At 45.1% G+C, this 14,468-nt stretch overlaps 1 protein-coding gene across 6 annotated transcripts in view; it reads right to left on the minus strand.

The window, feature by feature from the left end:
• Positions 1-6,240: 6,240 nt before the first annotated feature.
• CUNH1orf159 (chromosome unknown C1orf159 homolog) overlaps positions 6,241-14,468 on the minus strand; it is an 18,460-nt gene continuing 10,232 nt past the window's right edge. For all 6 annotated transcript variants that reach the window (XM_027658253.1, XM_027658248.1, XM_027658247.1 and 3 more), the window contains 6 exons: positions 14,014-14,118; positions 13,058-13,123; positions 12,178-12,312; positions 9,604-9,629; positions 9,240-9,270; positions 6,241-7,977 (listed from right to left, as the gene is read on the minus strand). In XM_027658253.1, coding sequence (XP_027514054.1) covers positions 7,880-7,977; positions 9,240-9,270; positions 9,604-9,629; positions 12,178-12,312; positions 13,058-13,123; positions 14,014-14,118 — 461 coding nt within the window. In that variant the 3' untranslated portion in view covers positions 6,241-7,879. The remainder of the gene's footprint in view (positions 7,978-9,239; positions 9,271-9,603; positions 9,630-12,177; positions 12,313-13,057; positions 13,124-14,013; positions 14,119-14,468) is intronic.

Here is a 14,468-nt window from a genome sequence, read left to right on the forward strand (position 1 = left end):
TTGACAAGGCTGCAGAAGAAAATGAAATGCAACATTAGGGCTTTTTCCTTCCCCGCTTCGACACAAAGCCCTTCTCCTCTCCTCGTGACAGATAATGAGATTCTATTTACCACCCTCTCTTCATCAGAAATAAATTTTCAGCCTGAAATCGTGCTGGAGAACGAGGGAATAATCTGGGATGAAAAGTAAAGCGACCACTGTTATCTGTTATTTCATATCTGGGGTCTACTTCTTCCAAATTATTCATGAGCGAGCCAATTAAAAGGTCGAATCTTTCTGCTGAACAGATGATTCCTGATTTAAAATGCAAACTGGAGAGGGCTGCTTGGACTTTGTGTCCTGCCTTTGGGAGGGGCAAAGAACCAGCTCTGGAGTTCACCCGGCACATCCAAAAAAAACCGGGATTTCCACTGTTTTTTTAACAGGGGTAAAACTCCCACTGTGGCAACCGGGCAGTGAAATTTGGGTGGCAAAGCCAGGGGAGCGTCCCGGGGGAGCACAGAAGAGCCTGGGCTGGTCCAGTGTTTCCTCTGCCGCTGGAAAAGTCTAATTCCTGAGACAATTCCGGGTACCACAAGGTGTCACCCACCCGCCACTGAGAGCCCTGGAAATCGCGCTCCGAGTAGGGCACAGTTCCCACAAGGAGCAGGTTTTTAAGGAAGGGGGGTTTGGGACCTGCCAGGAGATCTGTGGGTTACAGACACCCCAGTGCTTCCTGACCTGGTACCCCAAACTCGATCAAAACCCCACTAAACCCCCCTCAAAACAACACTGAATATTTGCAGCGTTACTGAGGGTTGGAAGGAGGAAAATCAATCTCATGGGAACATGGAACATGGAAAGCTGGAAAAGCTTCTACGAGAGTTATCGAGGCAAAGAAGCCCAACTAAGGATGCCAGGGAAGTGCTGGATGCCTTTGATTCCTTTCCCAGAGCCTCCAGGAGCATTGGATTTGTTCCTGCAGAGGAAGATATATAGAGAGATATATAGATTGAGAGATATATATATATAAAGTTTGCATTAATGGATGAAAACTGGTGAAGCTACCTGGCTGTTCTTTGAGAGGAAATCACCTGGATAAAATGTAGAATCATGGAATGGTTTGGGTTGGAAGAGACCTTAAAGCTCATCCAGTCCCACCCCGGGCCATGGGCAGGGACACCTTCCACTGTCCCAGGTTGCTCCAACCTGGCCTTGGGCACTTCCAGGGATGGGGCAGCCACAGTTTCTCTGGGCAACCTGTGCCAGGGCCTCCCCACCCTCCCAGGGAGGAATTCCTTCCCAATATCCCATCTGGCAGCGGGAAGCTGCTCCCCCTTATCCCTGTGCTCCCGAACACCCATTTCCAGGCAGTTCCTGCATCCCCACAAGTTTCCCGAGGAGATCTTTTAAATCGGGATGGTTTGGGCGATCACCCAGGCAGGAAGCTCAGGGAAAACGGAGGAAAATCTCTTCCAGCGTGTACGAATTGCCTTCCACCCTCCTGCCTGGCTTTGTCCAGCTGGGAGCAGGGCCAGCATTCCTGGAGAATCCCTCCTGTCACATCCCCCTGCTGTTCCAGCTCTTTAGGGACACCGGGCACCAACTCCACCAGGAGCAGAGGGCACTAAACCCCGATCAGGGGCTGCCGCCTCCTCCTCCTTTCCCTGGAGGCAAAATTCCTCCTGGGAGCAGCAGCGCCCGCGGGTTTGGAGCAGGAGCACAAAGGCAGCTTTGTCCGGGGGAACAGCCCAGCCTTTCTTCCAGCACACAAAAACACAACCACAGCCCTCCCGGCGCTTCCCGGGAAAAGCAGAGCCCTGGGATGCGGCGCTGGGAAGCAGAAAGCGGCTCTGTTCTGTCTGGGAGAAGGAGGGGAAGGATGGAGCACAGGGAGCATCCCAGAGGGAACAGCCCCTTCCATGAGCACATCCCAGAGGCACCAGCTCCAGTGGGAAACGCTGCCTCCTCTGGAAAACCCTCTGGATTCCTCCTGATTCCCACAGGACGCCAGGCAGGACTGACCCCTCCCCAGCAAAGCCCTTCAGCACACGATTCATCCTCCTCGGAGCAGACGCTGGAAATCCAGTCAGGATGAGGATGAGGATGAGTCTGCGTGGATAAAACACCTCCTGCTCTGCAAAAAACCGGGAATTAGCTCTTTTCCGTGGCCTGATGGAAGACACCAGGAGCCTAAGGAAAAAAGAACAACCACACTGCAGGAAATCCTCAACCTGCTTGGCCATCACCTGCCTGCCACAGCAAGGCAATAAATCCCAAAATCTGCTCTCAGCATCAGCCTGCAGCTTTCACTTGAAAAACAAAGAGGCACAAAACCTCTACATGGATATAAAAATACTCAGAAGTGTAAATAACCACCGCTAGACTCCTGTTTCTTGCATGTATCTCATTTTTCCACACCCAGGATCCCAGTTTTCCTCCTGTAAAGCGAATATAACGCAGCTCCTTTCCTTTAAGAGCCCTCCTTCCTCCCAAATGGACACAAACCCCCCACTTTGCCCCTCAGGAAAATCATTCCCAGAGCCCACGAGCTGCAGATCCGGCTGGAACGTGATTTTCCTGCACCAGGACAGGTCCTGTTCCCCTGCTGGTCATAACCAGCTGCTTGTTTGCTTGCTTAAGTCAGGGTTATAAAACAAAGAAAAAATAAGGACTTATCTCCCCCAGCCATCATTGTTAAAGAAAAATTCATTCAGGAACCCAGGGAGTTAAAAAAATTGTTCAGAATGTCAACAAGGACAAGCATCTCCAGCCACTTTGCTGTAAAACTTGTTTTTTGGGGGCTGATTGGGCTCCTTTAACAAGAGGAGCTGCTTAGAAACGAGCCATGAGTGAGAGCATTTGCAATATCTGCTTTGATTTTATCACCCCACAGAAGGGTCTGACCTCCCCAAGAAGCAGAAACCTCCCCTGCAGGAAGCATCCAGTTCCATTTTTTTGTTTTAGTTTGGGTTTTTTTTTTCAATTTACTCCTCTAAGTTTTGTTCTGGAGAAGCAAAACCTTCACTTCCTTGTCTTTAAAAAGTGCATTTTTTTTTTTTTTTTTAGCAGAGCACGGAGATCACAGGGAGAGGATGAAAGGCTTAAAGGGGATCTTGTAGCTGACAGGAATCATGATCTTCCTTAAAACAAACCTTAAAACAATTGCTCCAAGTCGGTTTTGAAGGAAATGGGAGCCTCCAGGAGCAAGAGTTTAAACAGAAGCAAACTTTTGGGGACACCCAGATCAAGTGACAGCCACCACGAGACTGGGCTGGCTGGAAAGCTGGGCCAAAAAATATCAGGCAGGGGGGACTTGTTCCCTGCAATAATCAGCAAGAAAAGCCAGTGATTTGTTCATGGAATTCCTTTAGGGGAGAGTGAGAGCTTTCCAAAGGTCATGGCCCTGGACTTTGTGTCACCCAGCAATAAAGAGCTGTAAAATTATATCTGCAAACAATATTTACTGGCATGCTGGTAAAAGCAGGAATAATCAGAATAAAGCAGGAATAATCAGAATAATCAGGCTGTCCCAGTGTCTGGGACAGCAGGAACTGCTTTGTGCAGGAAAGCACCCTCAGAGCAAAGAACTCCTCCCTAATATCTAATCTAAACCTAATTTCTAATCTAAATTTAATTTCTAATCTAAACTTAATTTTTAATCTAAACTTAATTTCTAATCTAAACCTAATTTCTAATCTAAACTTAATTTTTAATCTAAACCTAATTTCTAATCTAAACCTCCCCTCTGTCAGTTTGAAGCCAGGCTCCCACGGGAAAAGCCTCCTTAAAATCTCCCATTTTCAGGAGAGGAAGACCCTGCTCTGAGTGCTTTGAGGGCTCCAGCACCGGAATGATGTTTCCTCCTCCACATTTCAGAATCCTGGGATATTCTGAGCAGGAAGGGACCCACAAGGAACAAGTTCTTCCAGGGGCTGAACCCACAACCTTGGCATTGTTGGCACCATCCTCTCACCATCTTCTGAGCTCTTTTATCCCAGGGATGTGCACCCAAGACCCCCCAGGTTGCAGGTGGGCAGTAAAAATAATCCAATGTCCCCCAGTGCCACGAAAACTTCTCAGATCCTCCAGCTCTCCTTGGGAGAATGTCAAGAATGTCAAGCCTAGTCAAGGAGTTAGAGCATTATTTTCTCTAAGCCAGACTTTAGATTTCCACCAGGAAACCCTCATTTTCCACCAGGAAACCCTTTATTTTCCACCAGGAAACCCTGATCAGCCCTGGGCTTGACTCAACTTCCCGGGGAGGTTCTTAAGAAAACATCACCCCCATTTTTATTGTGCTAAAAAACCCATCTTCCTACTTCTGTGAAACATAAAGCCTGACTGCAAAAAAAAAAAAAAAATCCCAGCCCTTTCAGGCTGAGGATTGCCAAAATAAATACGTTTTTAAAAGGTTTAGAGTCAGCAGGATGTGCTTTGCTGGGACTTGGAAAGCCCCGGGGTTGTTTTAGGGCAGGAATAACCGTGTTTTGTAAAGCCAGAAGGACACAAAGACAACACCCAACCAGAGAGGCTGAACCCCAAAAGAAAGTTCAAGGGAAGCAAGGAATTTTGGGAGTAGGATTTTCCTCAGAAATCAGCCCATTCCAGGCAGGTTTTCCTCAGAAATCAGCCCATTCCAGGCAGGATTTCCTCAGAAATCAGCCCATTCCAGGCAGGTTTTCCTCAGAAATCAGCCCATTTTGGGCAGTTTGGGAGGGAAAAGAGCACTGCTAAGTTTAACCACTGGTGTTTCAGAGCATCACCCCCCGTTTCCCCATTCTGCCCTCACTGCCTGGATTGTTTTGGCAACTCAAGAAGTCCAACAGGAGTCCCAAATTCCCAAGGAGAGAAGGGAAAGGGAGAAAAAAAAAATAAAAAGTCACTTTAAAAAATGATTCATAAATCAGATGAATTCATAAATCTTCCCAAACCCCAGGCCATAATCTTAGTTTCAATCGCTAAGAAATCATCCTGATTATCCCAATTCCTGGCACCTTTGTCCCTGTTAATCCTGATTATCCCAATTCCTGGCACCTTTGTCCCTGTTAAGGGCTTCTTTTAGAGTTTTCTAGCTCCTTCTGCTCTCTGAAGGAGACTGAGGAAAACACATACTCACGTGAAAACTGTCATTTACCAAAGGTAAAGTTGAGTTCCTACAGGTAAGGCCATCACAGGTGGCTTTTTGAGGGTTTTAAGGTGTGAAAATACAATTTCTCCAACACAGCCTTACCATCCCTCTGTAAAACTGAGCAGGAACAGTCACCAAACTGTTGCCTTGTTTATTTTAGCTTCAGTTCTGGTGGAAGTAACAAGCCAGATGAGCTGCAACCACGATCTGCTTTGGGTGCTAATGTTGCTCCCTTCATTCTGTGCTTAAAAAGGAAACACATGAATGAGCTCCACAGCCATTAAAATAATATTTAAAAAAAAAAAGCTCAAATATGTTTATTTTGGCACACAGTTAAAAATATACAAATACATTAAATATCAGGGATCATTAAAGCCAATATTTTAAAACACATCTGGGTGTGCATTATTATTTTACAGGGAGATGGGGAACCAAACCACCACGTTATATATTTAATTTGACAGTGCAAACAAACTGTTTGGAGCAGGAATTCACTGGGTTAGACAGCAACAACAACAGTTGAACAGTTCCTGAAACACAGAAAATTGTACAAATCTCTGCTGGAGTTAAAAGTCTGCTGGGTGTAAGAGAGGTGTTGTCACTGAGAAAAACAGAATTAGAGCTTTAGACACTCAACATGAAACCAAGTTACAACGTGCACTCGAGGATAAAGAGGGTTCAGACAGTCCAGTGACCTGATCCTTCAATAATTTCTGGGTAAAAAGAATATATCAGCAACTAAGCAACACGAGAATGCCACGGACAGGTTCACAAGCACAGATTCCCTGCTTCCAAAGGTGCAGTTTCTTGGCATTATTTGCATAGTTACTCCTTTTCCTAAGCAAGTAGGAAAATACTCAGCAACTAAGTTCAGGGAACCTCTAAGACATGATTTCTGCCTGTGAAAGATCTCAGCAGCACGAAGACAAAAAGACATTGAAATGACAGAGACAAAAGTGCCACCTCCTGAACCTCTGGAACTTGGGAGCATCCCAAATATAAATGTATAAAGCACATTTCCCATGGAAAGCTGACGGCTCTCAAAATGCCATTGCCTGTCCAGTAGATCAATAATTTTATTTATCAACATCATAGAAAGACAATGTGAAGTTTCAGGCTTTTTTGTTTGGTTGGTTTTTGGCACAGGAACCTCTTCATGATTTTTTTTTTTTTTAATCCCTGTAGATTTTACAAGGATCTCCTTACCTGTGAGGGGAAGATACAAAAGCACTGAAACTTCCAGAAAACGGGTCTATTCCATAAGATAAATTTATCTGCTCCCATCCCAGTTCTCCTCTTGGAAGAAGGTTTTAAACCCCAGAGAAGAGGGAACGTGGATCACAAGTTCTGGGCTCTCCATATGGGTGACACATCAGATCAAGGCAATTTTTGTTCTCATTTTCCCAAAAAAGAGAACCAACTGTTCCAGTTCCCATTCCTGCCAGGGGATGCTGAGGAAGAGCTTCCAAAGGATTTATTTTAGGAGCACAGAGCCAGAATGGAGTGGCAGCTCCACCAAAAGAGGCAACAGCAACACAGGTAGGTGGGGAGGCACAGGCTGCATAGATAGAACTCACAGAAGGTGACAGTGACACTTCCACCACTTCAGCAACCTCTTTTTTATCCCACTCATTTCCCAGTCACCTACTCTCATGCCTGTCCCAGTATGCCCAGTATGTGTTCACATGGTAACAGTCACCCCTGCCAGGAAAAGAACTGGAGAAGGAGAAGCCAGGCAGGGAAAAAAGTGATTTTACAGCTCCCTTAATTCCCTGCAGGAGCAACTCCTCAGGCACACGGAGAGGGCAGGAACAAATCCAGAGTGGGAGGGGGGTGTTTAGGCTGGTGTTGGAACAAGGAAATCCCCACTGAGCTCTGTCCTAAGGTGCTGGCCTGAAGATTTCAGGTGTGTTAGTGAAGGGCTCGACCAAAGAAACACCTTTATTGCATTGGCAGAAGTTCCCCTGACCCCTCCAGCTCATCCCAACCCTCACTGACAACTGTCCTGCAGGAATTCTGGGCTCCCAGGTTGTCCCAGCCAGCAGGGACAGACTTTGCAGCCTCTCAGTTCCAAACCCCCAGCAAACAGCTCTTTATCCCAGCACTGAGCTGAAGCCAATTGAGAAAACTTCCCACCCAAAATTCCCACCCTTGGGATTGGGCCCATATTGACCATGGCCTTCCAAAGCACTAAGAGCAGCAGGATCAGGAGGGTGGCTCCACAGTCACAGCTAAACCCAGGCTCAGCTGTGGCAGAAGATGCTCCACAGGCATCATTTTTTTGCTTCCAAAGGATTCTGCATGTTAATTATTGTTATATTGTTAAAGGAGTGGCACTTAAGTGTTCCCATCTACAAGTGGCTCCCTTCCTCAAGTCCACAGCCTTGAGTAATCCCGGGATTTGGGGTTGGCCTGCAGCACTGAGCCAGCCAGCCCTGGGGACACGGGGACACGTCACAACACAGGGAGAAGAACTTGCCAGGACAGAGAGTGTGTTCCAAAGAAAGGCAGATTCTTTAAAGGTTTCAAACACAGCACCTGCAGGAGAGAAAGGAGCCCCCAGAGCTGGAATAGTGCATTGCAAAGGAGTTCCTGGAACTGGGTGTCACCTCCAGCAGCTCATCCCCGGGAGGACGTTTGGCACAAACCCTCGGAATTTGGTTTCTGTTCGGGGTCAGCTGCTTGCAACGTTTTCCTGGCACTTCAGTGGGTTCAGAAAAAGGTTCTTTGACACCACAAATGGTCAAGGTCCTCTGTCAGGAGGGAAGGTTAAACATTGCTGACCCTGGTTTCAGAGGAGGAGATGATGGCAGCAGACGTGGAGGTGACCAGGGACCGTTCCCGGCGGACGTATCGCGGCTTCCGAACTGAAAGGCACAGAAACATGGTCAGCACCTGCTCAGGAACATGCCTTTATCCCTAATTTCCTCATGGAAAGGGTGGTCAGGTACTGGAAGGGGCTGCCCAGGGAGGTGGTGGAGTCCCCAATCCCTGGAGGTGTCCCAGGAAGGACTGGATGTGGCACTCAGTGCTCCGGGCTGGGGGACAAGGTGGGCATCGGACACAGGGGGGACTCTGATCTTGGAGCTCTTTTCCAACCTGAGTGATCCTGTGAATCCCTAATTCCTCAGTGAACAAAGTAATCCTGGGCTTTGAAAAACCCCCAACAAAACTAGACCACAAAAAAACCCCTCCTACACAGAGTTGACACAGCAAAAGCCCACAGATCAACTTTTTAAACGAGCTCCCAATGGCCCAGAAAACCAGATGCTCAGGATAAACTGGCATTCCTATTATTTTATTATTCCTATTATTTTAAGTGTTTACAGTACATGGAGCTTTCCATTTTCAGCCCTAAAACTCCCTGACAACTGGACTTCCTCAGATGGATAAATTAAAGGCAAAGAAACCACGAGCAGCACTGTCAGTTTAACAGCCAGCCCAAGCCTGGAACACATCTCAAAACATCTAAAAGTTAAAGAACTGCATTAAAAAAATTCAATTTTAATCATACTATCTTGATTAGAGCAAATCTTCCCTGAGAAATTAATTTCTGCAGGTATTAACCACCACACCTTGCCCAAAAGAGCCCAAAATACCAAAACCCCCCCAAAAATAGAGCGTTCCAAGCAGTCTGTGTAAAGTTCTTTTTCAAGAAGCTGAGAAAGCTTCAAACCAGCAAGGCTGAAAATGAGCCAACCTGGCATTGTCAGGAGGAATCTAATCCTGAAAATAAACCCCAGACTGAATAATTTACTTATGAAAAAATACTGCATCTCCTTGTAAGACTCCTCTCTGTGAGGACAGAGGAGTGGAAGATCTATTTTAGGAGCTGTCACAGATCTATTTTCATGTCAAGTGCTCCATCACTCCTGGTGCCTGCATTAATTAAAGCAATCAATCCCATCCAAAAAGGCCTCACTGGACAGATCTCATTGGATTTCTGTCCCCACCACAGATTCCAGCAGTTGTAAACCAGCTTTATAAATGGTTATTTTGATGTATTGCTGGGTATTCTCAGCATTCCCACTCGGAGGAGAGAAGTTCCCCCTGCTTTTTAGCAGTGATGAAAGGGCAGCCAGGAGGTTGAAAGAGTTGGAGCAGCACATCCCAGGCAGCAGTTCCTCACCTGAAGAAGCTGGGGGAGGTATCATGGATGCCTGCAGAGAACAGGAGAATCATCATGTCAAACAAAGCACCTTTTCACAGTCTTTCATCCAAAAAAACCCCAAAAACACAGCAACATTTCAGGGTTTCAATAATATTTACTGGCTATGGTTTTTCTTGGGGAAAAAAAAATCACTCAGTAGAAGCCAGAAATCCAGATGGTCTGTATTCATTTTCACCTCAGTTTGGACAAATAACCCCCAAAACATCTTTTCTATTTATTTCAGTCTCACCCATCAGATTAAGGAGCTCATTAACGAGCTGTTAAAATTTAAATTATTGTGTAGCTGATGCTTTATTTGCTTGGAAGAAGAGAATTTACTTACTGTTTCACTAGGCTGGAGAACAGATGCTAAAAGAGAGAGAAAGAGAGAGATTAACCCTCATTAATCTAAAAGGCTGGAACTGCTGCTTTTCCAAAAATACATTCATGCATGGAATAGTTTTATGGCTAAAAAAAAAAAAAAAAGAGTTTTGTCATAAAAACCCAGCAAAGCAGAGCAGGAAAGTCAGAAAATCCATCAGGGGAACACATTGGGTGTAGGACTCTCTTCAAGATTTGAGATAAAGGGTTGTAAAGTCTTCAAGAGGGACTTATTTTGCTTTTAAAGGAGGAAACCTCAGCAGTCCCTTTGACAAGGAGAGCTTTCAGTGGGAACAATGTCACTTGGAGCCAGGAAAAAATAAAAGGACAAATAAAAATGTGAACCCCTTCAGCCAGAGGGGTGATAATCATCCTCCAGACAGAATGGAAGCTGAGAATCAGCCAGGGGAATGTTTGTTAAGGTTTTCTCCCTCTCAAAGAAGGACATTTATGTTTTATCCTGCTGGATCAGGTGGAATTATCAGCCCAAAAGAGGGAAGTCAGACCACAAGCACTGCAGCATCAGAGGTTGGGTGTCCTGCCAGCTTAGAAATGTCAGAAACCAGCTCCTGATCCCCTAAAAACCAAAGGAGAACCTGGTGCTGACTAAATTTCCTTGAAAAAGCAACTCAGACATCTCAATCCTTCAAGGATATTATCAATTCTTGATCAGTTCAGACTCAAAGAGCCACTGGAGTGAAATTTTCTATCAAATGATAGTACAGGGACTGGAAATGAGGTGGGCCAGGGAGTTCCTGTGGAGAGATCCAACATTCTCAGCCCAAGAATGGAATTTTATTCTTCCCCTCACCCCCTGCTTTTGATTTTTAGGATTATTTCTGCTGTGAGACAGGGCTGGAGTCAGGGCAGGGCTGGTTCTTCAGCAGAGGTGCCAAGAAACAGCTTCCTTTCAACAGAAGGAGCTCTAACACAGCAAGGCAGAAAGGGAGCTGGGAGTTTGGATTGATAAGAAGCTGAACAGGAGCCAGAGTGTGCCCAGGGGGACAAGAAGGCCAATGGATCCTGGCCTGGCTCAGGAACAGTGTGGCCAACAGGTCCAGGGAAGTGATTCTTCCCCTGGACTCAGCACTGGTGAAGCCACCCCTGGAGTGCTGTGTCCAGTTCTGGGCCCTCAGCTCAGGAAGGACATTGAGGGGCTGGAGCAGGTCCAGAGGAGAGCAACGAGGCTGGGGAAGGGACTGGAGCACAAGTGCTGTGAGGAGAGGCTGAGGGAGCTGGGGCTGTTCAGCCTGGAGAAGAGGAGGCTCAGGGGAGACCTCCTCACTCTCTGCAACTCCCTGACAGGAGGGGGGAGCCAGGGGGGATGTTGGTCTCTTTTCCCAGGCAACCATCAGCAAGACAAGAGGGCTCGGGCTTCAGCTGTGCCAGGGGAGGTTTAGGTTGGATTTAGGAAGAATTTCTTTGCAGAGAGGGTGCTCAGCCATTGGAATGGGCTGCCCAGGGAAGGGGTGGATTCTCCATCCCTGGAGGTTTTTAAGCTGAGACTGGATGTGGCATCAGTGCCATGGGCTGGGAACCACAGTGGGGTTGGATCAAGGGTTGGACTTGATGATCTCAGAGATCCCTTCCAACCCAGCTGATTCTGTCATTCTATGAAATGGGATGGAAGGTGGCATGGGAATCATTCCAAGTCCCACATCCCACATTAGCCCCAGTTCCACACCAAACACTGGGAAGGATGGAGGCATCACTGACTCCCAGCAAGGGAAACCAGCCCAGTGTGGTCAGACAGAACAGCAGAGAATGGAAGCATCTGATGGGTAAAGTCTTGGCTAAGCACAATCCAAGGGTTCTTTCCCTAGTTTTGCTGGAATCACTTTGCCATGAAGTCAGGATTAGGTTGCCCAGAGACACCCCTGGAAGTGTCCAAGGCCAGGTTGGACAAGGCTTGGAGCAACCTGGGCTGGTGGAAGGTGTCCCTGCCCATGGGAGACATGACCTTTAAGGTCCCTTCCTTAGGGAATCGTTCCATGATTCTCTGATCTGAGTCTCAATAACAGGAATGGTAGAAATAAAGAATAAATTTCCTCATGAAAAGAAAAGCTAAGGGGTGTTCCTTAAAAAAAAAAAGCAAAAACCAGGCAGTTAGTTCTCCCAAACCTCCCTAAATCCTGAATTTCTACAGTGCAATAATGAGGAACTTCTCATTCCATTCCCTTTCTCCTGCTGCTGCCACATCCATGGTAACTCCAGCACCCTTCTCTCTTCCTGCTCCTTCCTCTCTAATCCAAGAATAAACACCAACTGCTTTTTGTGAGCCTTTAGAAATGTCTAATATTCAGTGACAACTCAAGTCAAATTATTGTGCTCTGGAAAAAACTCTGGAACACCCTAAACATGAGGGAGAAACACCCTAAACATGAGGGAAAACACGACCCTAAAAAACACCCAGCAGGAGAAAAATCTTGCTTTGGATGATGAGAAAAACCAGCAGCAGCTGCACTGAGTTAGAAAACACAGGAAATAATTTAAAATTAAATCAAAGTTCATTTAGGGATTTAATAGACAATTTTACCTTTGTTCCTTCTGTAGAAAATGTTGGGAAGTTTATTGGCACGTTTGAGGTAGAAGAAAGAAGCAACAGAGAGAATCAGGAACAAACTGATGAAAAATGTCCCTAAGATGAGGGAAGCTGCCACTTCTGGGCCCCCTGTGCAAAGAAAAAAAAACACATTATAAAGAGAGAGAAAACAGTTATTCATCAGAAATCCCTTCTAATAAAAGGGTTAAACAACAGATAAAAGGCCAACTTCCTGATACTCATTCTCTGCTTGAGAAGTCCATGTTCTGAAGGGCAATAAATGCCTCAAATTGAGAATATAGACATGCAAAGACAAATTAGGAAGGGATCAGCAGCTGCCACATTCACCAGGGCTGCTGAGCTCTGCCTTCTAGGAAACACTGAACCAATTCTAACACTTAAACCACTTTATCCAGTCTCTTTTTGCCTAAATATTCTCCATTTGTGTTCTTCTTACCAGTGTCCAAGTGTTTTTAGGAGCTTAAACTGTGATAAAACCAACCAAGAGAAAGGCTCAGTGAGATGTAGGAGATGTGTCACATGTTACCTCAGCCCTAAAAGCCCAAAATCTTGCAGCATAAAGGTTCAAAACCCAGTTTTTTGGTTTCATAAACGAGCTCAAGCTGCACTAGAAAATCCCCTGTAGATCCCAAGGTGAAAGAACCATTCAGCAAAAAAATTACCTTAAAATTCAACTCAGATTTATCAGAATCTTTAGAAAAGATTCTTGTTGAGAATAAGACTGGAAAGGTTAAAAAAATTCTACTCCACTTAGAATAAAGCCTGTTTGAGAAATAAAAGCTAATAATGAAATAAAACCTGTTTTTACAACTTGTTGGTAGACAGGGAATAATCACAAAACCAATTTACTCACCTATGTTCTGTAGGAAAGGAGTTACAGTGCTTATGTTCATCTGGAAATTCATCCCTCTGCTCCCAGCTGCAATTAAAAAGAACATTTTTAAAGGCAAACATAACCAAAAAACTACAGTTGTGTTGAAAATCATAGTAAAAGATTATTAACTGCTCAGTAATTATTTGAGGTTATATATGTATAATATTGGAAATACAATTTGAGGTTGGACAGGAATCCTGATTTCTCCCCTGATAAATTGAATTTCACTTTATATATATCACTTTTGAATTCTTTTTGGGAAAAAAAAAGCAAGCAAACATCATCAGAATTTGTCAAATAATAAAAAAAAAAAAAAAGAATTCACTGCTGCATTTCCCAGGAACTCAGACCAAGTTTCTGAGCTCCTTTTATTAAACTTATTGACAAGGAATTGGATGGTTCTCACCTCTCCAACAAAGCTCAGACACAAAATGAAATCCAGGCTCCTTAATATAGATTTTTTTTTCAAAGAACTCAAGCACAGTCTGAGCTATTTTGTGCTCTGGAGAGAAATGCTGGCAAAACACCCCCAGCAAATGCCTTTTTCTTGAAGTGCAGATGAAAGTTGCCCCCAAATTCAGCATTCACTGGGTGTCTGCCACTGATCCTGCTTCGAGAGTTTAATCATTTCAGTGTTCAGGACTGGTTTATTTCATCATTTTTATTTCATGCCACATTTGCCTTTGCCCAACAAGATTTGGAAGGGTTTTTTTCCCCCCTGATTCCACGTCACTCTGCAGCTTCTTTACGCTGAGTTTCCAAGTTTCTACAGGTTTTGGTGCGTGTTCAAAAGCTCAAAGTCACTTTGGAAAAGTTTTACAAAGGAAGGGGAATAAAAATCTGCAGGATTTGAGGCCTTCTTGGAGAGTCTTGCCAAAGAAGAGATGGCAGGGCTAAAAAAAAAAACCAGAATAAAGGGCTGGTAAATGACTCACTAGTTCTGCACTCGGTCAGGTTGTAAACAGAGGAAACAGGCAGGGTTTCATTTTTGCATTTAATGCAGCTGCTGCTTCCATCCTCATTCCATCTCCTGTAACAACCTGCAGGGGAACAACAGGTCCAGAGCCATGAAAACCACAAAAGCAACACTGGAGGCAAATTTTTTTCCCACTTTTTGGGCGTTTCTTCCCCCAAAAGAGGCAGAAATTCCCTCTGCTCTGCTGGTTACAGGCACCTCCTGCTTCCTAATCTATCACAATTATTTGGATTATTAATTTAATTTCATTTCTGTTGGATTATTTTCATTTCAAAGCATTTATTCCAGAAAAAAAAGGTATTTTTTACCCAAAAGAGGGTATTTCTTTGGGTATTTTTTCCCCCAAAAGAGGGAGAAATTCCCTCTGCTCCGCTGGTTACAGGCACCTCCTGCTTCCTAATCTATCACAATTAT

This window comes from Corapipo altera, unplaced genomic scaffold (genome assembly GCF_003945725.1).
Source record: "Corapipo altera isolate COAL_440 unplaced genomic scaffold, ASM394572v1 301, whole genome shotgun sequence".
NCBI classification, from domain to species: Eukaryota; Metazoa; Chordata; class Aves; order Passeriformes; family Pipridae; genus Corapipo; species Corapipo altera.